General features: G+C 43.3%; 2 protein-coding genes across 7 annotated transcripts in view; one reads left to right on the forward strand and one right to left on the reverse strand.

Moving 5' to 3' along the window:
- Dcp2 (decapping mRNA 2) overlaps window positions 1–7884 on the forward strand; it is a 39201-nt gene extending 31317 nt beyond the window's left edge. The window contains exons 11-12 of one of the 2 annotated variants that reach the window (XR_008219158.1): window positions 1641–1886; window positions 2324–7884. Coding sequence is in view for 1 of the 2 variants with exons in the window: in XM_052742125.1 (XP_052598085.1) it covers window positions 1641–1804 (164 nt within the window). In the remaining variant the exon portion in view is untranslated. Of the gene's footprint in view, window positions 1–1640 lie in introns of both variants that reach the window. The other variant, XM_052742125.1, reaches the window with a different exon arrangement.
- A 1380-nt stretch (window positions 7885–9264) lies between these two features.
- The window catches only part of Mcc (MCC regulator of WNT signaling pathway), a 373270-nt gene continuing 359226 nt past the window's right edge, over window positions 9265–23308 (reverse strand). For all 5 annotated transcript variants that reach the window (XM_052742119.1, XM_052742121.1, XM_052742120.1 and 2 more), the window contains 2 exons: window positions 15618–15740; window positions 9265–14196 (listed from right to left, as the gene is read on the reverse strand). In XM_052742119.1, coding sequence (XP_052598079.1) covers window positions 14016–14196; window positions 15618–15740 — 304 coding nt within the window. In that variant the 3' untranslated portion in view covers window positions 9265–14015. The remainder of the gene's footprint in view (window positions 14197–15617; window positions 15741–23308) is intronic.

Raw genomic sequence — 23308 nt, forward strand, 5'->3', positions numbered from 1 at the left:
GGGCAGACAGGGTGCTGGAGAAGTAGCTGAGAGCTTTACATCCTGATCCACAAACAGCAGCCAGGGAAAGACATTGGCCTGGAGTGGACTTTTGAAACCTCAAAACCCACCCCAGCAACATACTTCCCTCCCACAAGGCCAATTCTTGGAAACAGTTCTTTATCTGCGGAACAAGCATGCAACTATATGAGCTTATGGATGTCCTTCTCATTCAGACCACCACAGAAACTAATAACGAATGTAGAAAGTTATTTTAGTGCTATTGACATTTGATTAATAGATGTCATTTAAAAGTATAATACACTATTGTTCTTAGGTGCTAATTTGAATGGTAAGAAATTTCCTTGTGCCACTGTTATATATTCATCCAAATCGAAACCTTTCATATTGAAAACTCTTAAGAAATGAAGAGCACTGGATGCTGGTGGCTTGTGCCTTTAATTCCAGCAGAGGCAGGTGGATCTCTTGAGTTTGTGGACATCCTGGTTTACAGAGCAATTTCCAGAACAGCCAGGGCTACACAGAGAAACCCTGTCTCAAACCAAAAAGTGAAAAAGAAATGAGCATTATTTTCTTTATTTCTAAATATTTAAAGTCAATTTTCAGATACAGATCCACCAGTGACTCAGTGGCAGTCCTGAGATGGCTAAGTGAATCACCTCCATCTGTGCTGAGCCAGGAATGGAGTTCAGAGTCACTACTGCAGATGCCAGAGTCGGCTTTAGTAACTCAACTTAACCAATCATTAAAAAAATAAAATGAAAGCTGTCTTACAAGAGATGGCCTGGGTCTAGGAAGATCGCTCAGTGGGTAGAAGGACCCAAGTTCTGATCCATACAATCCAAGCCAGACATGGTAGTGCAGATGTATAATCCGGTGCCCCTGTGGCAAGATGGGAAACAGCACTGGATTCCTGGAAGTCTGTGGTCAGTCAGTCAAGCAAACAAGAGGCCCCATCGCAAAGTGAACGGCACAGGCTGACACCTGAGTTGTCATCTGACTTCTGCGTGTGTGCCGTGACACGCCTGTACTCATGCTCTCACGTGGGTGTGCACACACAGGATTAAAAAGAACACACATGCTTGAGCCTCACTGTGGGAAGATACCACTCTATCTTTTAAACACAGGACTCTCGCTAGCATCTCAATTGGTATGTTACCTTTGTTTCCTTTGGCTTTGGGCACTATATCCAAAAGAAGGGCATTGCTAAGACTAATTGTCTAAGAACTTCGGAGGTTTTCTTTGTGATCTGTTGAGGACCTGGTAAACTTCAACTGTATTTTCCTTGTAATCTTTACAGATCCCCCACCCCCACCCCCTGTGTAATTTTCATATTGACCTCTGTTAAGAAGCTCCAGTCACTCAGGCACAAAATACAAATACAAGAGCTAACAACATGCCCAATTTGAAAGCAAGAGGATATCAAGGCTCTTAAAAGGCAGAGGTTAAAAATCTGAATTAATAGAAATAAGCAGTAATAGATAAAATTCCATTGAATACTGCCTGAGGCACTTAAGGATTGAATCAGATTATAGAAAGATAAACATACAGTCTGCCTGAATTTCCCCCTGTGAATAGGTGGAGGGTAGTCTTTGGTAAACTTTCCGAGTTACTGACTACCAATTTTGTTTCCTAAGCAGATGCCGTGTATGACTTGCCTTGTTCTGGTGAAGACTCATTGGCAGAACATGTTGAGGGACACTCTGTGGCGTGTAACGGACATTGCAAGTTCCCATTTTCATCCCGGACCTTCCTGAGTTTCAAGTTTGACCAAAATGCTATAATGAAGATCTTGGACCTTTGATAGCAGCAGGTGTATTGCGGAAGTCCCATGATCAGAGACCTGTCGCTTTGAGTGGTGTCTCCTCAAGCCTTACCTTTCTCAGGTATCTGAAAGAAGTGCAGGGAGGCAGTTGCTAAAGAGATTTTCTGTGCAGAAGAGAAACTAGAAAGAAACACAAATTTGCACTGTAAATCAGTTAGAACCTTTTCTATGGATCTACCGTCTCAGTGTTTGCAACCAGATTTTAGCTGCCTTTGTTTTTTGTCTTTTCCTTTTTGAGGGCATTTATTTTATATTCTGATCAAGAAAAGAGCTGTTTTGATTGAGTCATCAACAAGTAGCCAAGTGAATAGGAGTGTTTCATCTCCACATCTTAGTGATTGCAATAAGTTTTCTTACTGAAAATTTTAACAGAAACTTAAACCCCCAGTTATTAATGAGTGTTAAGAGCTGAAACGTGACGTCAGGATTGCAGGCATTTTGCTCATTTGTCTGCTTCTAACCACCGAGAAGCTAATCCTTCTATTTGGAATTTATCAGTTTATTTAGAACCAGCATCTTCAAAACAATACTCATTTGCACAGTGAACTCTTGAGCACTTCATCAGGACAAAGTCCACAGCCTGAAGAGAGGATGAATTGGTGAGAGTTAATGCTGTAATTCTGAGCTGTGGTGTATGCTGTCCCAGAACCTATGAGTGCTGGAGCAGAATGGAAGCCAGTCGCTGGCAGTTACTTTGGGTCATGCTTGACCATCCTGCCTCCAGGTGTTCAGTATTGTGCAATGATTATGCTCATGTGAAATATCTATACATACTCTACTGTGAGTATATGTGGCAAACTACATTCTTAGTTTTATATTGCATCTCAGTGTTGATCTGTGGAAGCTAATGTCATATTAGATTCTAGTTTGCTATAATAGCAGAGTGACGTGCTTTTTATTAATGTCTTGAAGCCCCTGGGTTATAAAGTGAGAAAAGAAGGGGTTATGCAATTTACCCAGTACAAATAAATAAAGCCTGTTGCTGGGGGACCCTTTAAGTAATGTATTTAGCTCACACCTAGGAATGTATTTTGTACTTTGCTCCTTCAGGATTCTTAAATCTAAACAAGCATGACAATGCCCATTTTGCAAAGGCTCACCTGTAACTGAGGACAATCACCAGAGCTTTAAGGAGGCAATAGCATCTTGGCTGCATCTGACCTCGCTGAGAATATTTCCTGGGGGTGGGATGGGGTTGTTTGAGTGCATGTGTGCACGCGCATCTGTCATGTGGGTTTTTTAAAGTTTTTTTTTTTTTTTTTTTTTTTACAAGTGGTATCCACAAAGTATATCTCTGCTTATAAATATTACTATAGAAATCTTTATTCTGTATATGTAGCCTATTTAATAGGGGTTCTCCTTAGCCCCGCAGGACTTTGAAAGGAAGGGCTATTACTGTAAGGAATTCACTTGGTATTACTACATTGCTTTAGCTTTTAGATGGCTGGTTTTAAAGAAGAAATTGTTTATTAATGAAACTGTCACTCTCTCGGTGCTAAGCAGGAGACTTCACAATGATACAGTGTGTCTAGAATCTTTAATGCCACTACTTTGTGAATCCTTCTGTGACCTCTGCTGTTTAACCCAGTATATGATTGTGTTTGGAAGCCCATGCTATTCTTGTCAGAAATACGGCTGCTTTGGTTGGGTCTTCTTGAGCCATATTTATAGTTGGTCCCAGCATTCCAGATTTCTGTTAAGTAGTTAAGGGAGTGAAAACTTAGTTTGCTCAGCAGACAAGTCATTTTCACTCATTTACTGTCATCTGGAAACCATTTAAGTTGTGTGTGTGTGTGTGTGTGTGTGTGTGTGTGTGTGTGTGTGTGTGTGTGTAAGAGAGAGAGAGAGATTCTTTTTAAATGAGTACTTTGGTCAGTCTCTCTGGTGCCTGTAGAGGTTGGATTTTTCATCTCTCAATACTAAAGCAAAAGTGATTAGTTACCAGAAGTATGGCCTCTGAAGTGGTTGACTGTATGTCAACCAGCAATGCTGTGCTGCTTCATTCAACGCACTGTGGAACAAAGCAAGGGTTTGGTTGGGATACAATTATGATGACTGTGGGCTTTCGCTCTCACAGCAGGCTGAAGTGAAAGCATGCTGGAAGAAGAATTAAGGTTTGTGTGTCTGATGTGACTCAACTATGCAGAAAATGTTCAGTTGGTGTACCTTGTTAATGTACGTCTGCTGTACTTCCTCCTCCACTGTTCAGGTTATCTGAGAGAGTGTGTTTAGCACAGGACTGGATTTCTTCTCTGAGCTGTGTTAGCATTTCTTTATAGAATCTGGCGATGAGGATGCTGACTCTGCAATAATGTACTTATGCGTAGTGCTGCCTTTTACGATGCTAGACGGAACAGTAGATGTGTCGGCCTTATTATGGTTTGTGTATTTGAAGGGTGGGACTTTGAAATCGCTTTTTAAACATCCTTAGGACCCAACCGCATGTGTTCCAAGGTGCAGTGCACTGTGAATCTTTTTAAGTCTAACTTTGTAGGTGCTCTTATGTGTAACTTCAGTGGTTTGAAGAATGTTAAGTAACTTTGTCCTTAGCCATTTTACTCCAAGAGACAAAGAATGCAGTTTACATACTCCCTGTAAGTTTTTGTTAAGAAGTAGTGAATGGATGACTCTAGGATTTCAAACAGTGATTCCGTCCTGAGACATGAGCATTTTGAGGGGCCTGAAAAACCTCATAGACCTGGTAGCTTGGGTGGAATTGTTGAAAGATCTAACTAGGTTTTTGTACCAGTATACAAAAAATAGTCTCCCAGCACTGTCAGAGGAATTGTGGACACTGCTTGCTGTTGTGAACTTTGAATATCATTATTTTTATATTAAATACTAATTAGTAATTACAGATAATGGAGTTATATAGCAGATTAATATTATGCTGTAAGACTTGGCTGTATTTTTCTTTTGGAGTTTTAGTAATTTACATGTAGTGTCAATAAAAAATTGCAAATCTTAGAGAATGGCTATATTCTATAGGAATCAAATTCCTTTATAGAATACTGTTTCTAAAAATGTCAAGGACTGGTGCCTATGTGCATTAAAAACATTTCGTTACCAAATCCCTCGCCTAGCAACTCTGTTCCTCTGCCATTAAATAGTAATAGAGGAAGGGAACCGGGAAATGATCGTTTGCTGGACAAGTTTTCTTCTGCAATGCATCTTGGCCTTTTCTCTACCTGTGCACCTCCTTTCCTGGAGATCGTAGTAACAAGAGTTGTGTTCTCTCAGGCGGTATTTTCTTTGTGTTATTAATCATGGTTGTATTCATGAACACTTCTTCCTCCTGGTTTTGAGTTGGATTATTTTGTAGCCTGAGAGAGGAAGTTCAGATGTGTTGTGACTTGAATTGACCATGAGCAGAGGAAAGCACTATTGTGTCCCAAGTTATTATCACCTTTATGTATGGGGCATTACTTCTCACAGCTTGGTAAGGCTGGGCCAGAACGGCTCATTCCTGGTGTCTTAACGCTTTAGAACACATTTGTGTAGCTTCCTAAAAGTCTATAAATGGGCTTACAGTGGTCCTTCTCCACATCTTTTTCTCTCTATATATAGAATTGGGTTATTCCTGAAGCCTGTGGTAGAAGGTAGTAGATTGAGATCAGCAATCCGAGATTTGTCAGATGTAGATTGTCATTTCTAGTAGTTGCTCGGCAGAGCTCAAGGAAGAAACTCCTGATGCATTACTAGCACTTGAGTGATTACATGATGCTCCAGATGAGAAAGTGGCCGGTACCCAGCCCAAGCAGAGTCGAAATGTGAGTCCTTCCCAAGCAGTTTCTTCTCCTCAATGAAGTGGTGTTTTCTAAGTATGATTGCCAAGCAATCCGCTGATTCTGATGTCATTTTTCTCACTTTAAGGACTGGTGTTTTGAGCCCTTTCTGTGTTGATTCTGCAGAGCTCTGGGCACTCTGGACTTCATTTTTAATTTTTTTATTACTTTAATTTCTTTGTAATGTGTATGTATGTGTACCATATGTGTGCCTGGTGCCCAAGGAGGCCAGAAAAGGGTGTCAGATCCCCCTGGAACTGGAGTTACAGTGTTGGAAATAGAACCCAGGTCCTCTGCCAGAACAGCCAATGCTCTTAACTACTCTGTTGATAACAAGATAGCCCAGAGTGTAGCAGAGTCACAAGCATGTGGGTGTGCTGCCAGCAGTTTCCCTGTGACAAGCAGCAGTTGTTACTGAAGTATATAGCTAGTGGAAAGTGAAGCCTCAGCCCACTCATGCATAGAACTAGATGTGAAGGCATTTCTGTTAACCTAGGGCTAACAGGGCTTTTGTTTGTTTGAATTTCCCCTGTACTCCTTTGTACTTTGTGTTAAAGCTCCCAGGCTTTCTTTTGAGACATGTTCACACTAGGATACCTAATTTGAAGTCAGCAGTAGAGCGATCACATGTATCTTGAGTCTTAGTGTAGCAGAGGCATGGGTTCTGTCTGTGCTCGCTGTCTGAAAGCACGGTCTAAAAGGAATTCACCTCAAGATGCTAGTAATTTGGGTGGTGTTGGTCAACGGTTCTGGGGAGAGAAATGAGGGAGGTCCGTTTCAGGGTGTGGCTTGGTCTTAGGTTATTCAGTGGGAGGTGAGGCCCCCAGTGTTTGCTGCAGGGTTGGGTAGTTTGGGTTGATGTTTTGTTACTGGCTCCTTTGCTCAGTGCCATTTTTTGAGCATCTGTTTCAGTAATCAGTCTTTTTCTGTGTGCTGTATCTCTAAATGAATCTGGCTCCATGAGAATTTGCCAGAACTTTAACTCTTGAGCCTCAAGCAGCGAGAAGGGCTGTGCTCTCTCAAGTCGATGTATATAGCTGTGAAATTGGTGTGGGAGCAGAGAAAACACTTCAATGTAGTTCTAGAATGAAATGGGCAACATTTCCTAGTCCTCAGTTCTTAGGATATTGAGCTTTTCAAGTAGAAGGTCCAAATACTTTGTACTTCCAGTGATTTGATCTCGATGTCTAAAACAATAGCTCTAGACTGTTTGGGGACACAGCTGTAACATTTTTAAGCCATTTCTCAAGCTTTAAGAAATTAGCACAGAGGTTGCCAGCTGTGAGCTTTGGAGGGGTAGCATCTGCTGGCTGTGGATGGCTTGGTGAGTTGCGGTAATGCACCTGGAGCGTGAACAGTGGCGTACTTGGACACGTGGCATGCACAATACCTTGGAAAAGCATGAGGTGGTCCTGCAGGAGTATGCATTTCGCTGATGTCTGTGTAGCAATTTTGCTTTGTGTTTGAGTGTTAGACAGGTAACTGTTAAATGTCAAGTGCAAGTATCCAAGGGAATGAGCCTTTCATTTTCAGTTTGTTTCGTTCAAATTAGGAGAGCAGACAGCTAACTTCCATTGTATGAATAATAATTTTTTTCAGTTTAACAAATAGGCAAGAGTAGTAAAACCCTTAACTTGGCTTTAATTCTTAAAAACTTTTTTATTTGCTGATTAGTTTTAAATCTTAAAATGTTTTAAAATGAGTGCTGACTTATTAGACCTAGGTATGATTCGGTTAATCTGTTGGCTTCAATGAAACCATAATGAATCTTCATGAATGTTCATGTATTTAGCTATTTTAAGTGATATTCTTAGTTAAGATAGTCCTAAATCAGGCCAGACATGGTGGTACACACCTGTAATCAAGCAGGGGAATCTCTCGAGTTTGAGGCCACAGTTCCAGAAAAGCCAGGGCTACATAGAGAAACCCTTTCTCATAAGTAAATAAATGAATAAATAAATGAATGAATGAATAAACAGTCTTAAATCTTACAAAAATGAAGCGTACAGTTTAGTTTGGGTGCAGAAGTGAGTAAAAGTTGTATAGTTTTAAGCACTATGTCTTTGAGAAGTGGTTTACACTATGCTGTGAAAACCTGATGCTCCTGGTAGTCTTGAAATAGTCTGCTTGTCTGTAAGTCTGTCTGGGAAAGGTAAATGATATGCTGAGTCATGGAAGCTGCCAAAGCTGGTACACAAACGATGGTGAAATTACTTAAGGATATAATGTTCAATGAAAAAACCTGGGCTTTAGAATAAATAGATTTGTAACCTTTGTTTCTTCATTAATTGGTTTTGTCTTATGTGAAACAATTTAACATTTAATCTTGGCCTAACTTTTATTATTTGACTCTAGGGCATTTTAATACTTGGGGAAAGATGATGTAAACCCTTTATATGATTATGTTTGTGGTAGTGTGAAAGTTATTTGCTTTATTGTGGTTATTAGTCAAACATTTAGGTAAAGCAACAAGGACCCCCCCACCAAATAGCCTGTTAGGTTCGTTGTGGTGTGACAACCACCTTTAGGACTGAATTTATTCAGTGCCACCCCCTACCGCTTCACTCAAGTTCAGTGTCTATGAAATGATTGGAACTGGTTTTCACTTACATTGGTGTGACTCATAAATTTCCAGTGACTGGGGTTTGTGAATTAATGAGTCCGGAGCACTGCACTTCCAAAGACATGGAGATTGACACCTGTACTCTCCCCTGAGATATGCAGGGCTGTCTTCAATGGTAAGTATGCTGTACCTTCTAAAGGCTTTTCGAATGTAATTCACACTTCAAAGCTAAAACTATCCCCCCCCCCCCACAATACATTTAAAATGATGGAAGATGGCAAGTCACCCACATTGGCTTTCTGTAGAATACTGTAAAATTTGGTCTAATTCTGGATATTTAGAATGCATTACCTATAAAATTGGCTCTGTTTTAGTTGCTCCTTTATCATTGGTTCTGCTCCTGTTCTTTTTACTATAATTTATTTAAGTCATTATTGTTATTCTTGGCTGCCAGATCTCTGGACCTGGACCAAAAGGTTATGAAGTTGTTTGCATTAGTAGGAATATAAAACATAGAATTCATTCAGAAATGACAGTGGACAGTGGGAATGTCATCTTTTTCTCCATTCACAGTTTGGCTCTCTTAACAAGAGTATAGTGGTGGACTGGCGGTCTAAACCAGATAAGTAAAATGCAATGATTCTTAAACTTAGGCCAGAACTGGGCTTTCCAGCAGAATGTCCTGTTCTTGGGTCTCAGACAGAAGGAGAAATGCATTGTTCTTTTAGAGTTCTCAGCTATATAACTGTTACTATCAAAAGTTCTTTCCATGTAGCCAAAAGTCGGTGTTTTAGCACTTCTGACATGTTAACACTCTGACATGCTATGGAACTGCTCTCTAGTAGTTTCCATTTGACTTCCTGATCCTTTACATTTTAAAAATATCATCTAATAGAGAACCTTCTGTTTATGATGTTTGTGAAAGCAACCAAATAAAAATTGGTGATAAACGAAAATTTTGTTGTTCTTTTGATCTGAAGTAGTTTTACATCTAGCCCCTAAATGAATGGAAGCATCTCTGGTTTGTATTTACATGCATGACTGGCAAAGACTTCTATAGAACCTCTTACTCTTTAATTAAAACAAAGTACTTCATGGAATTAGAAATATTTATTCAGAATATAAGAACGTTTGTAAAATATTATAAATGTCTCTGTATAAATAAATGGAGGTTTTTTTTTTTTAAACAATTCTATATCAAATAACACAAAGTAGCTATTTTACAGCAGCTAAAACTAAAGGCATCTGGAAACATTTAAAGCTACAAGTGAGCCTAAAAAATTACAAGGTATAGTACAGTGTTTAGTAGCCACTTTACAATGAGACTTGGGTACAAACAGAACAGTACTGACAGATGCAGACAGTCACGTGTGCTTTAACGACAGTACATTCAAGCAGGGGTTTCTAATTCAAGTGGTATAAAAGCACATTTTCCATTAATAAAAAAGTGAAATTTCATGCAAAGTAAGTTAATATGTCTAAAAGCGGATTAGAAACAGAAGTGAACATGTTTTGTAGTCTTTGCATCAGGTCCTAACAAAATTAGGTTATGGGGGCGCTGGAAAGTGGGTGTCCCAACAGGAAGACTGCAGAGGAACACTGTGGGCTCTACAGCCATTTTCCACATGAGTCTGACCATGGAAAGGGCGAACGATAGAGCAGAACCATACCTAACCAGAGCATCTCCATGGGGGTGGAATCCTCTACAGAACTTGCATGCTGTTTGATGAGCAGGCGGTTCCGGTATTATCAGATGAGAGACTGGGAAGGTCAAATGCTAAGTGGTGGGTGTACTTATCCAACAATGGTTCTTGATTCTGGGACCCAGCTTTTTTTTCTCCCCCTCTTAGTACACATGTACAAAATATCAGATAACATGTTAAGGTTATACTGGATTACCAAAATTGTAATGCTTGCCTGCATATGAAAATGTCTTCCTCTACACAAGCGTGCTCAGTTAGCTGGGGTCACAGCATCTCAGACCATTGGCAGCAGACAGAAACATTTCTAAACGAATACAGAGGTGTTTCGACAATGAGGTGAGATTAGGAGGCACCAGGTTGAGAGTGGACTTCGACCTGACCTGTATATAAACAAGGGGTTTCCATTGTGCACACACTTCAAAGGCGGAGGCGTTTCGATAGCAAGCCAGGCCTGCTCACCAGAGTTTGCAAGCTGTGGCCAAGGTGCTGTTCTGTCGTTCTTCGTTATTTAGGTTCTATTGGCTAAACACAAAATTGCTGATTTCTTCAGCAGTTATATCTTGTTCTAAAAGCTGCAGTGTACCACAGAAAGAAAATACTAATGTTACTTAAGCTTGTGTGCCCCGCTCCCTCCCTAGGACCATACTCTAATGAAGATCAGGGCAGAAATTCTAATCATCAGTGAATTTGTTCTGTTGGGCTCTAAAAAAAAAATAAATGTAGTTCGGTAGGTGACACTGTACACTTAGTGCTGGGTTTTTGTTGTTGTTGACATACTCCCAATGAAACATTTATAATTGAAAGCATTTATGGAAGGAAGTGTTTTGACAGATAAGAGTGTTGTTTCTGTTACTGCCATGATGTTATTCTCTACCTAAAACATGAGTGTGATAGCCCGGTTCCTGGCAGCTCTGATGTAGTTTACACAATTTATATCGTTGCATAGAATTTTTTGTGGGGCATAGTGGACAGGTGGATACAGAAGCCTGGTGATTTTCAGTTCATGCCAGTGATACAGGCATTCCAACCCTGTAGCAAACTAAGATTTTTTTTTTTTCCTGTTCAGGTAATGTCTGTATGTAGGAACTAGACTTCCAATAGTCTCACATTTCCCTTACAGTGGTAAGGTTACTAAGCACCTTTTTTTTTTTTTAACAGTTTATAGAATGAATAAAAGCCTAAGGCTGTGCCTTAGACTGCTCTTCCTTACAGAACCATGCCAAAGTTCTATTTTAGAGTTCTCTGAAGCCCTTGTAAAATTCGCTACAGGCTCAGAGGAAGACCTTGTAAGTTCATGTGGCTGAACAGAGAACCAAGCACCTTGGCTAACAAAAACTTCTAAATGTCTGTTAAATGTAGTGTCCAGGTTCAGGCTACACACACATTAAGAAATGAGCCACATCAGCAGGTGAGAGTGGGTCCAAGTTCTCTGCCTCCACTGGTGCCATGTGACACTCATTTAGACCTGGAGTATGTATGGTAGGAGACAAGGATAAACCTCAGCTGTCTGATCACATGACAGTCTTTGTTGTGAGTCCGATGGAGGCTTTCTTACTGTTACAAGGAAGGCAAGTTTGACTTGTAACAAGTTTGTACATGGGGTTGTTGCAGGGGACCAGAGCCAGCCATGGATAGATGTCTCATGGGACTGCTGCCTACTCGGGTTTGTCTGCCTCAGTTCAGAATGGGAGAATACAGTCCAAGGGAACCTTGAAATGGCTCCTAACGGGACCTTTTGCTCTGCTTACTGTTTCAGGAGCCAAAATTGACTTTGATTAGTAAAGGTGCCTGCCTACAGAGAACCCCTGAAGACTTTGGGTGGTGGTGGGGTTTCAAAGATAGGAAATTCCGAAGGTTTTTAACCCCATACAAATTAAAATCAAGATGATTTTGTTAGCCATAATAGACATGTTAATGGAAACCATTTCCTATTTAAGAGTATGTTCGGAAGAGTCAGGTTAAACAAAAAGGAAAATTACTCAGGCACCTGCTATCATATATTTAATCAGTGCGACAATTCACATAATCAAATGCCTGCTGCTTCAACCCCCAACAAAGATTGAAAATTAAAAGGAAAAGATTGTATGGCCCTTTCCCACTTCTTTAAAAACGTGGCATTTTAGCTTGTCAAATGGTTTTCACAAGTCACCATATATTTATGTACTTAGAAACTCAGACTAAGGCCTGGTAGGATTACTGCTTTGGGGTCTTTTTTGTGGAGGTACTGTGGACCTAGAGGCATAGGTTCTCTGATTTTACCTGGAGGGGGCAGAGCTCAGCAGGTGGACCGCCATCTCTGCTTCAGTCTCACCTTCCATCTCAGCCTCCTGCATGCATGCTGCTGACTGTATCTGCATGGACAGAGCAGGAAGCCTAGCGATCATCTGTTACCTGGAATGTGGGGTCTCCTCAACCAGGACAGCCAGGCCCGTCCCAATTTGCTTGGGAGCAGACATTTCCTGCAGGTACCTGAAAAACTGAAAGCTAACTTTATCTATTAAAGTCTTGGGGTGGTGGGGAGGCAGCAGATGTTTCTATCCACACATTTTCCTCATAACAAAATAGAACTTTACCCCAAAAGTGAACACTGAGAAAATGGATCACAGGGATTGACAAAAGGCTAAAAAGCCATCAACACTCAAGGGCCAGGCCTTGACTCAAACCAGTCACATTTTTGTTTCTGTTCGCAGGGTGAGTAGAGCTTGGTACTGGTCTGAGAAAGAAAGACTGTTGAGCTTTGGGGGCTAACCATTGTAGGAGAAAGCCAGAGCATCTCTTCCTCATGCACAGAAGGCTGAAGAACTTTGCGTTCTAAAAGCAGATCCACCCATAGCCTGGAGTCTGCAGCATCACCATGGTCATAAGCACAGCATCCTTCCCCTAGTTAACCATGACAGTGGAGCATATTTCTCACAGCAGATGGAGAGTGTCTTGGGGGCCACAGGTGGAAAAAAAGCCAGGCTGTCCCTTAATTGTATCTATGAACAGCAGAAGGTAAAATGGTAAAAGCTACAGTAGAAAACATGACTGGGATGCCTCCCTAGAGTTTAGGTACTGAGGTCATGCCTCCCGGTCACCATTTTGCTTGAAATCACTGCATCTGGAGGGAAAGACTAGGAAGCCTGTCAGCCATTCCCTCACCCAATCCCCTTCATGATGTTGGGGACTAAAGGTTCAATGGCACTCTATTTATAGGTGGCAACCATCTTGTACAACATTAAGGGTCTCATTGTCCAACAACGTAAAGCCTCTTGCCCTGAGAGAGGCAGGGTCCAGCTACATATGTGCTCAGGTAGCAAAGTTTTGATTCAGAATAGGAACTGTAGTGCCCTGGGGCTGGGAAAGAGCTAATACTGCTTTTTTTCTGTCCTAGGAAAAAAACCCTGGTAAAACCTTGGCTTTACTACATATATCAAGAGTATTCTAAGTTTTACTCTTGCTGGACGGGGATTAAAACAGCTTCCACCCCTGCCTGTACAATAAAAATAGATGTTTTTTATTTGTCCAGTACAGAACTGTCTACACAGAGCCGTGATGATGCTCTGTTTGAAACTGCGGTGTGTCTGGGGTGATCAGCGACACTGTGTCCTCCAGTGGTCTGTCACTCTCAACTAATCCCTCTATGTGACTATCTCAGGAATCTGGTACCTTAGGACCTGGAAGGCAGAGCCTTGCTGCGGTGGGCCGCAAGCCCTAGATGTTGGAAACACACAAAACACTGTCACTTTTCCCTTGGAGGAGGAAGGAAGAAATCCAGGTTTCAGGAGAATAGTCCAGTCTATGAAAAACCAAAGAAAAAAGAAAAAGACTTGGAAATCCGCATAAAACCAAGTGCCTGGATTCCCACCCACCACTACACGGAACAAGTGAGAAGAGCATGAGAACTTGTGTGGTGAAAATGAAACAAGACATGGCTGTGCACTTGGCTGGAGCCATTGTTGGCACCCCTCGTGGCCAGGCCTGGAGCAGCTGAAGCCCGTGCAGACACAATCCATGGTGCGTGCCATCACGGACTACTCGCGCCAAGGGTGGAGCCGTGACCTAGGTGCAGTCTTCTCGTTGAACCCTTTCTCTGCAGAGGACTTGAGAGCTGCTGGAGTTCAGCCCCTTGGGGCGGAACCTTGGGGCCTGAGTGCCTGTTAAAGTGAAGTTTCGTTGGTATGTGGCCTGGAGTTCTCTTCCTCCAGCAGTGCTATTCTTTGCTTGAGCATTCTCACTTGGGTCTCGTGTCGCTCCACCATAGCCATCATCTGGGATTCCAACTTCTTCAGCTTGTTTTGATGTTTCTTCTTTGCTTTCTCATAGGCAGCCACCAGGTTACTGTGTGGGAACAAAGGAAAGGGAGTAAAGATTCATCCTGAGGAGTGAGGGACGCCCTGTCCTTTGTGGCACTGGGGAGTGCAGCCTGCCTCTTCAGTAGGAATCCCAAGTCTACTATTAGAAGCTGCACAGTACTGGGATTCTGACTTAAGCATGCTAATGCAGGCCCAGGCGGTATGCTGACGCCTAACTCAGTAGAGGTGTTAACCCAACAGCCCAAAGTGGCCACATCCAAAACAGGTAAGAGTGAGGTTGCTGAATTCTAGAAAATCAAATACAGACACTAGGTATACTGGCCAACTATAAGTTACATAAAGTATTCTCTCACCCAGGAGAGGGGCAGCTGCTTTGCTGTGCTTTGGACTGTAAGGAAATGCTGTCACCTAAAGAAAATAGGCCTGTGAACTGGCCCTAGATCCATGCCCACTGGACTGGAGACAAGCCCAGGTGTGTCTACATATTCTCTCTGCTCCAAAATAGAACATAAGCTCCCTTCAGGTACACTATGTTGCCCTAGCTGGAGTTCCTAAAGTGTGGCTTGAGGACACACACATCCATCTGGGATTCTGAAAACTTTGTTCAGGGAGTCTTACATTGATAGCAAAGCAGACTGTGAAATCCAGGTAACCTATTAGCCAGGCAGTCTTACAAAATTGAAATGTGCCATTCTAATTACAATTGGGAAACAGTGGTTTTCATAGATGTGTGATATCTACCAAGCTTGAATTTTTGTAAATGAATAAAAACTTAAAAGTCTGTCTCAGTTTTAGTTCCAGATATTGTAAGTATTAATAGATATCTTACAGGCACAAAGGTTCTGAAGTCCTCAATTTTTTACATATAGGAAGATCATGTACTGCAAATGTTTTGAACCTCTTAACTTGGAGTCTAGAGTACCCTGAAATGTTTCACTGGATGAGGAATTGCTCTGATGGTTTGACTGCCGATTGAAAACACTGGCTCACACACAGATTTTTTTATTGTTGCTCATGACATCTCAGAACATTTATTATGGGAAACGTCAAAGAGAAACCACAATAGACTTCATTTTCCTAAGCCCATCTAATCTGAAATGGTGTTCATCTTGAATTTCCTGGGTTTCTAGTCAGCTGTATGGCAGACTCTAGACTCTGTACTCCAAAAGACATGGGGAAAGATATCTCTGTGTTACTCACTTCCCAGGAGACAGGGAAGGCTCTCCCTGTGTTACTCCCCAGGAGACAGGGAAGGCTCTCCCTGTGTTACTCACTTCCCAGGAGACAGGGAAGGCTTTCCCTGTGTTACTCACTTCCCAGGAGACAGGGAAGGATCTCCCTGTGTTACTCACTTCCCAGGAGACAGGGAAGGATCTCCCTGTGTCAATCACTTCCCAGGAGATAGATCCTCCCATGCCCAGCCTCTGGGCTGCACAGGAACTTTACCTGTTGGCCCGTTTTAGGTCATTAACAAACTCTGCTGACTGCTGGTGTCTGATCTCACTGCTTTTGGTGAGTCTTTCCAAGGCGCTGACCAGCTCTTGAACTCTGGCCTTGAGTTTCTTCTCCCTGTGTCAAAGAGAGGCAGCAGTAGCCATCAGCAGGTGCTGGTGGGAAGGAGGCAGGGTAGCTGGCCAAGGGTCAGGGTCCAGAGCATAGAAAGGTAAGCTAGTAGTGGGCTGAGGAACACAGCTCGGCTCTGCTCAGCCAAAATGAGCATTTCTCAACACTGCGTTCTCAAAGACCGACCGAGCCTGCTTCTTCAGTGCGCCTTATATGCCCCATGGAAGAAGACAGGAGTTGGTGCTACTGACAGATAGCCTTCAGTCATGACCACAAACTCTCATTGCCCACGTATCTAAGCAACAGCTCCCAGTTCCATGCCTAGATTGCCTAGTTCTTGCTCATTAACAGACCATACGGAAACAAAAAATGGTGGTATTGGAGAAAGGAATCGAAACGACATTTGTTTCATCGTAAAAGTCCTCATTTCTCAGTAAAGCACTTAAATTTCATTTGCACTCTGATTGGACTCCATGCGCTCTTTACTGCTGTGATGGTTCATGCTAGCTGAGAGAGGAAGCAGGCAGGGCGTTTTCCAGAGTCCCGGCAGGTAATGATGTATTAGTGCTTCCCTGATGCCACGTAGATAGATAGGGTCGCTGTCATAGTGGACTTGGCAGTACATTGTGTACCTCGCCTTACTGAGTTGGTTCCCTGCACCAGCACCTGAGCACTATGCCTCATTGGTAACTTGAGGGCTGCCTGAGTCACAACTACTGTTCTTCAAGCTTCTTGAGAATTTAGGGTGTAGAAAAAGGAATTACTCTAAAAAGGGCTTCGTGGGAAGACTACAAATCACCCTAATGAATCTGTGCCTGCTGGCAGTAGTAGTGTCCAAAATAGTAGCAAAAGATGCACACATCCCTTTGACTAAGCAAACTGATTTCTAGAAACACCTTAAATACTTGAGCGTGATACCCCAAGGTGTATCGGTTGAAGCTGGAATCATTTCAGCTTACATTACAATAATGAAGGATAGAGAGACTGGCAAGTTGGCTCAGTGGGTAAAAGCACTTGCCACCAAACCGAGCCTGCCGACCTGAGTTCCATCTGAGAATCCACAGAGTGGAAGGAAAGAATTGACCCTGGAGTTGTCTGCTGATCACTGCAACCTACTGTGGTGGGCCCACACAGAGATCAGGGGAGTGTCTGAATTCATCAGGATCTGTCCCTGCTACTGAAATGCTTGTCGATAAATCTGCCTAAATGCAGATCAGCATGCACTGACATGGAAGGATAGAACATTGTTTTATAAGAACAGCTAGAAATGGGTTGTATTGTGATGATATACCAAAAAACCAACCACAGATTTAGCAGTGGTTGGGGAAGGGGTTAGCAGAAGGCTTTGCTATTTCACTCATTTTTGCCTTGTTTGACCATTTTTGTATGGCATGTGAGCAAGCACATCGCAGAACCCAGGCTAGACAGGGTTTTCTGGTCTCACTCAATGCTGAATGGCTTCAGAGATGCTTAGAATGCTTGGAAAGCGGGGAGGGGCAAGAAACCATGGTGGCTGCACCCACTGCCACCTCAGGGTGGGGGAGATTACTTCCTGTGTGGCTCTGACCTCCATCTTCCCTTCCTGATCCCTCTAGTATCTAATCATTTACATTTCAGCTATCAGGGCAACGTGACCTCTCTGGACTGGTGACTGGAGGAAGTCACTCCACACAAAACCCCAGGGGAGAAAGCCCAGCAAGCAGCCTGTGGTATGGCGACTCGTTCTTCACTAGGCCCTTCCACTTGGCCTTAGCTGCAGGATAGCTGGCCACAAGGCAGGCAGGAACGAGGGTACACCTCTCCCCCTGCTGGGGAACACGTTCATCCTGAGCACTAGCGGTCACTGAGAAACCTGGTGAAGCTGTGTTTGCTACTGGAATCACAGAGTGGTAGCGTTCCCTGCCGGAAGAGAGGCTCCCTCTGTCCCTAACCCTCCCAAGCAGCCCCCCTCCAGCTGAGGCAAGGTCAGGAGAGCAGGAGGGGTGGGTGCTCCTTCACCCATCCTTCATTGGCTAGAAAGGTACTTACGCTTGGTTTTGATTTCTTCCCTTATAAAAGTTTCCTGTGTCTGTGTATACATGTGGTGTGGTGTGAGTACAGAGGCCACAAAGCTGACTAACTGTACAAAAGGGGAAGAACAGCTTGTGAAGAAAACTAAAACTCGAATCGTCAAAGAAATTCACAACAAAAACCTTCTACAGAGATACCACCCCTGCCTCCATCTTTTCCCACCTGCCACCAACAAAGGGACTTCCCTCCCTAGCAAGTGGGTTCTCACAGACCCAGGAGAATTTGTGGACCTAGTAAACTCTACAGTAGGACAGACCACCCAAACAAACAAAGCTGCTCTCAGACCTGTGATCCCCAGCTAGGGGTGATGTGGAGTGTTGCCAGCTCTGGGAGCTCAAAACTGTCCCTCTAGGACCACTTAAGTTTATATACAAGGGCAAGAAGTAGAGACACCAGGAAACTATGTCACTTATTTGAAGACGCAAAAATAGGCCACACCTCTAATGTGGGTTCTTTTGGCTGTGTTGAGAGGGACAGACCTATAATAAGACTCGGGGCATACATAGATCAGTGGCCAGGATCCCAACAATTCTATGCGGAAGTAGCACCGCATATCTAGTGTGGAAGCCCAGAGACGCCATGTAAGTCTAAGAAGGATATTGGAATTTGAAACTTCAATAATAATAAAGTATCTCAATTTTTAAAACCCTGACGATATGCCAAAAAATTGCTATATTGAGTTAAATATGACTGAATATCACTATTATATTTAAGGGAACAATGTTAGGAATCAAACCTTGGGCAAGTGTGTACCCTGAACCACACTCTATGCTATTAAAATTAATTTCACATGTTTTGCATTTTAATGTGGAATCGAGGAAGTTCCAAATGATACATGTGGCTTGTAGCTCAGATGGTGGTAGAAAGAGAATTATGGGGACATAAGAAGGGAAGGGATCCCTAACCTGGTTGGTTGAAGCCTCTGGTTGGTGAATCATCAATAACTGAGCTTGACGCTTCTCTAATCCCTTGTGCAGACTGAGTGGCTTTGTTTTACACTATCCGTTTGTAATCCTAAAATATCTGGAGTCACCCTATACTCTCACTTATCAGAAAGAGATGGGAGTGGAGCAACCTTTTAAACCACAACTTGAGAGAAACCGAAAATGGCAGGTATGGTTGATGCTGAGACAATTGTGACTCTCCTCTGAGGTACCCACACCTGGGTGAGTCTAGTTTGCTGCTGTTCTACCTTGGGGCGCACATACCAAATTGACTGTGTCTTTCTTTCTGGATGCATGTATAGTTAGGAGAACTAACCTTCATGCATAAAGTATCTTTAGTAAAATCTCAAACTCTGCTGCATACTAGCCGGTTCTGAGATTCCTTTCTGGGTCAAAGCCATGAATCTGGGCCTGGCCTGAGTTGAGGTCCCTCAGAAATTAAGGGAACTTCTCAGGCTGTTTTCCCACTCACAGGATGACTTGGAAAATCTAAGAACCCATTTGCCTATCCCAGTCATTTTGAAATCTCAACCATTAATGTCATGTTCCTTCTAGTTTCCAACTTAATGTGCTTGGCTGTCAGACAGGGAAGAATTTATGTGGTTTCTGTACCTAAAACTGTATGCCAATGCAAGCATTCTCTTTGGCTTCACACAAGAGGAAATTAAATATAAATTACTCCCTCAGTACGAATGCATTCACCATGTTCTGGGGATTGCCTGGGATTGCACAATCTCTTGTAATTTTGTTTGCTGTGACTACCACCAGGTAAAAACAGAATAACTCTATGTGGAATAGGACTCGAAGACCAACCATCCAGTTCAGGTTTCAGTTATGGGTCTTCCCACTCCAGTATTTAGCACCCTAACCAAAAAAACGGGCTATATACGGTCATAAAAGGTGGTATCTTATCACACAGTAAGTGGTGGTTTGGTGTGTGTTGTCACAGTTCTAAGCAGCGGAGTACCCACAAAGCATTTAAGAGGTGGGACTCGTGGGGTACTAAGGAAAGCCAAGTCAGCTGGACTATAAGATGGGGGAAGGGCTGATAAGCAGGCCCCTGAGGTTAAGACTTGACCATGGACTGGCTACCAGAATCTCAGCTCTGTGCACAAGCAAGAGAAATGAGTGCCTTCTAAGAAGGGCAGTAGAAGTAGTTTGTGATTCAGTTAAATCTCAGGCCAGCATGTATCCAGCAGGCCATATAGCTATTCACAAGAACTGAATTCAGACCAAACAGCAGGGAGTCACAGCCATATACCTACAGGCTGGGATTCCTCCAGGGGAGGGGGGGGGGATCGTCTACTCATGGAATTCCTGTCTTCCTCACCTTCTGAATATTCCAGTCCCAGTCAGCCTTCCACTCCACAGAAAAACCTTATCTTTCTTTCAGCCTCTTGGCTATTGACCAGTGCCGTGCCCCAGGGACCTGCATCTTTTTTTACTGTTTTCCTTCTAAACTCCACTTCTGAAGATTGGTAATTACTTAGGACTTCGGTTGGACTAGATTTTATCTCTTACCCTTTCTTTAGGTTTGTCCACTGTCATTTATTTTCCTTACAACTATATGGCCAAATCTTGATCTCCAGGCCTTTCCTTGTATCGCTCAGCCTGACACCTCCCACTTAACAGCATCATTAGCTTAATTTCTAGAGAAGAACTTCGGAAATTCTACACAAAGCCACGCTTTTCATGTTGACGAATGGCCACACCATTGTTTACCACGCGTAGAGGCATAGCCAGACCCTCTCTTCCATCACCATCCACCTATATTCATCATCATACTGTCTCCCAAGTCTTGACTTCATGCCACTTCTTCAGGGCCACACTGCTATCCTTTCACACCTAGATAAGCATGGCAGCCTGCCGAGCAGCTGCTCTGCTTCTACCCTAACCCTCCCCCCTCCCCGCCCCCATCTGGCTTTCACACAGCAGCCAGGTCTCTTTTTTCAGTGTGGAAAATCAGGTCAGAATACTTCCCTCTGGCGCTTTCTACTTACACGTAGAAGGATGTATGTGGGCTCTGCTCTATGATGTCCTTCCAACCCTCTGCTGGTTCTTCAGCTTACATATCACCTCTCGGACCACCATCAACAGTGGACAAATGGCCCCAAGTTAGGACATCACAGCATTCTGCCTTTTCCTTCATCTTATCCACTACCAGCTAGAAGTACCATGGCTTGGCCAGATCCCTTCACTCTTTTTTTTTTTTTTCCTCCTTCATGTCCACCATCTTACTCTCCTAACTGCTTGCATTTAGACTATCCAGGCAACACACAACAGCTGTCTCTAAGTCCTTTTCCAGGATAAAGTCAGTTCTCACAACAGCCTTCACCATCAGCATTACTATTGTGCTCACTGTACAAATTCGAAATCCGAGGCGCAGTCAGGACATTTTTTTTTTTTTTGGTTTTTCGAGACAGGGTTTCTCTGTGTAGCTTTGCGCCTTTCCTGGAACTCACTTGGTAGTCCAGGCTGGCCTCGAACTCACAGAGATCCGCCTGGCTCTGCCTGCAGTCAGGACATTTACTTGCCCTCAGCCAGGTGCTGCTGCCCTGCTGGCTGGCGTTCACACCCTGAGATCTTCCAGCAGGGCCTGGGTGCTTAAGGCTGAAGAGTCCTGTGACTCATGAAGAGGATAAGTAGAATGTGCAATAAACAAGGACTCGGGTTGGGAGCCAGGCTTCTGTGTCCCCAGAGAACAAGGTTCTACAGCTGTTCTGTCTGAGCTTAGCTGGAGTTCCTAGGAGTTATAGCAGAAGGAGAATGGCAGCCAGTGCTTTGGCCCAGATTCTCTGAGGAATGTGCTTTTCGAGTTCAAGAAAAGAACTTGGCACTGCCATGGGCACGCTGCTTCTCTAGCCTTGACTGCCATGTACCAGGGTGCTCCTCATCACTCTGCCTCTATGCTATTTCAGATGAGGCTGCCAACTTTGGGCTTTTGAAACACTGGACAATGACAAAGGAAATCTCAAGGACTCCAGGAACACCCACTTTAAACCCCTTGGTGGGGCGTCAGCCTTTACCTCCCCTCTAGACACCCCGGCTTTGGACCTCAGCAATTTATTTCCATGATAATGAACCCACAGGCCCACTTTGTATTTCATTAACATCCTGCAGATCCATGTTGCATTTATGGAATATTTGGGCACCGCTCCTAGTGCTTGATTGCTACTATAAATCAGCTGAATGTGAAGAATCGGCTAGTGGAAGTTTTTTTTTTTTTTTTTTTTTTTTTTTTTTTTTTTTTTTTTTTAATAGCGTCTTTCGAAGTAATGGTCCTACTAACAAAATGATGAAAACGCTGCTGCTGTTGGTTCAGGGGAGCTTCTGTTGGAAAGCTCCGCACCCAGATTGGCCACTTTTCTGTTCATCCATCCCTCTATGTCTGTGGCTTGGAACAGTATGCATGCATAGCTCTTGAAACAAATGATGTCATTTTCTCCCTCTTGGCCAACAGGTGTGTTGATGACTTTGCAACTGAGACACTGAATTTTAAGAGTCTTGCTAACAGCCAAGTGTTCCAAGGACCCTGATGGGCACTTGGTACCACTGAGGGCTCAGGGAATGACTGAGTGATACAAGTCTCCGGAGTGAGTAGGATTCTAAACTGTGTTGAGAAGCGTTTGAAACATGAGCTAGGAGGTTACTTGAGATTGAGTGATGACCTTGACTGCTGTGGCTCATCACCTTGTCCTGGGGATGTAACACTGTCACTGCACCTTCGTCAGAAGTGAACATTAAGGTATCTTGGTGACAGGACACATGATGAAAAGGACAAATGGCTCATCATGGACACTTGAGTTTTGAGTCACTGGGGCAGGGGCAATTGGTAAGAAAGCAAAGCATGTGGAGGAGAATGAAAGAGACTTTAAGGGAAGACACAGTATGACTTTCAAGTTGTGATTGTAGATCATTAGGAGAGGAAATGTGAGTGGGGGTGTGGCGCTGAATATTTTGTCACTGTGGGGTATTCAGCTGTCTAAGATTAGGACCTGTGTTCAGTCAGCCCCTACATGCTGCCTGCAGCAGACAGTGGTGCAGCCGCAGGAGGCCATAGTGTGTGTGCATTCCTTGCTTCCCAGTGTGGAGGAAGAGCATCTTTCTTCCTTTGAATTAATATAACCTCATCAGTATAGGGTGCCACTCACAGGTCTGAGCTGAGTAAGTTTGCCTCCCAACAGCACTTAACTTGCCCCCAGGTTTGACCGACAGATGTATGATCATAGGCGATCAGAGGTTCCCATCTTCCCAGACCAGTACATATGGTGGAGGGAGAGTCTTCCGAATGAAACACAGGAGTGGGTCGGCACACCTCTGATGGGTGATGTCATTCTGTATGCTGTGAAAATGTGTTGCTCTGATTGGTTGATACATAAAGCTGTTCAGCCAATGGTGAGGCAGAATAAGGTTAGGCGGGACATTCTAACTGGAGAGATAAGAGAGAAAAAAAGAGCACAGGAGACGCTGCTAGCCACCACCAGAAGAAGCAAGACGTGAAGGTACCGGTAAGCCACGAGCCATGTGGCAAAGTATAGATTTATAGAAATGGGTTAATTT

Source organism: Peromyscus californicus, unplaced genomic scaffold (assembly GCF_007827085.1).
Source record: "Peromyscus californicus insignis strain IS unplaced genomic scaffold, ASM782708v3 Scaffold_17__1_contigs__length_78620276, whole genome shotgun sequence".
Classification (NCBI taxonomy): domain Eukaryota; kingdom Metazoa; phylum Chordata; class Mammalia; order Rodentia; family Cricetidae; genus Peromyscus; species Peromyscus californicus.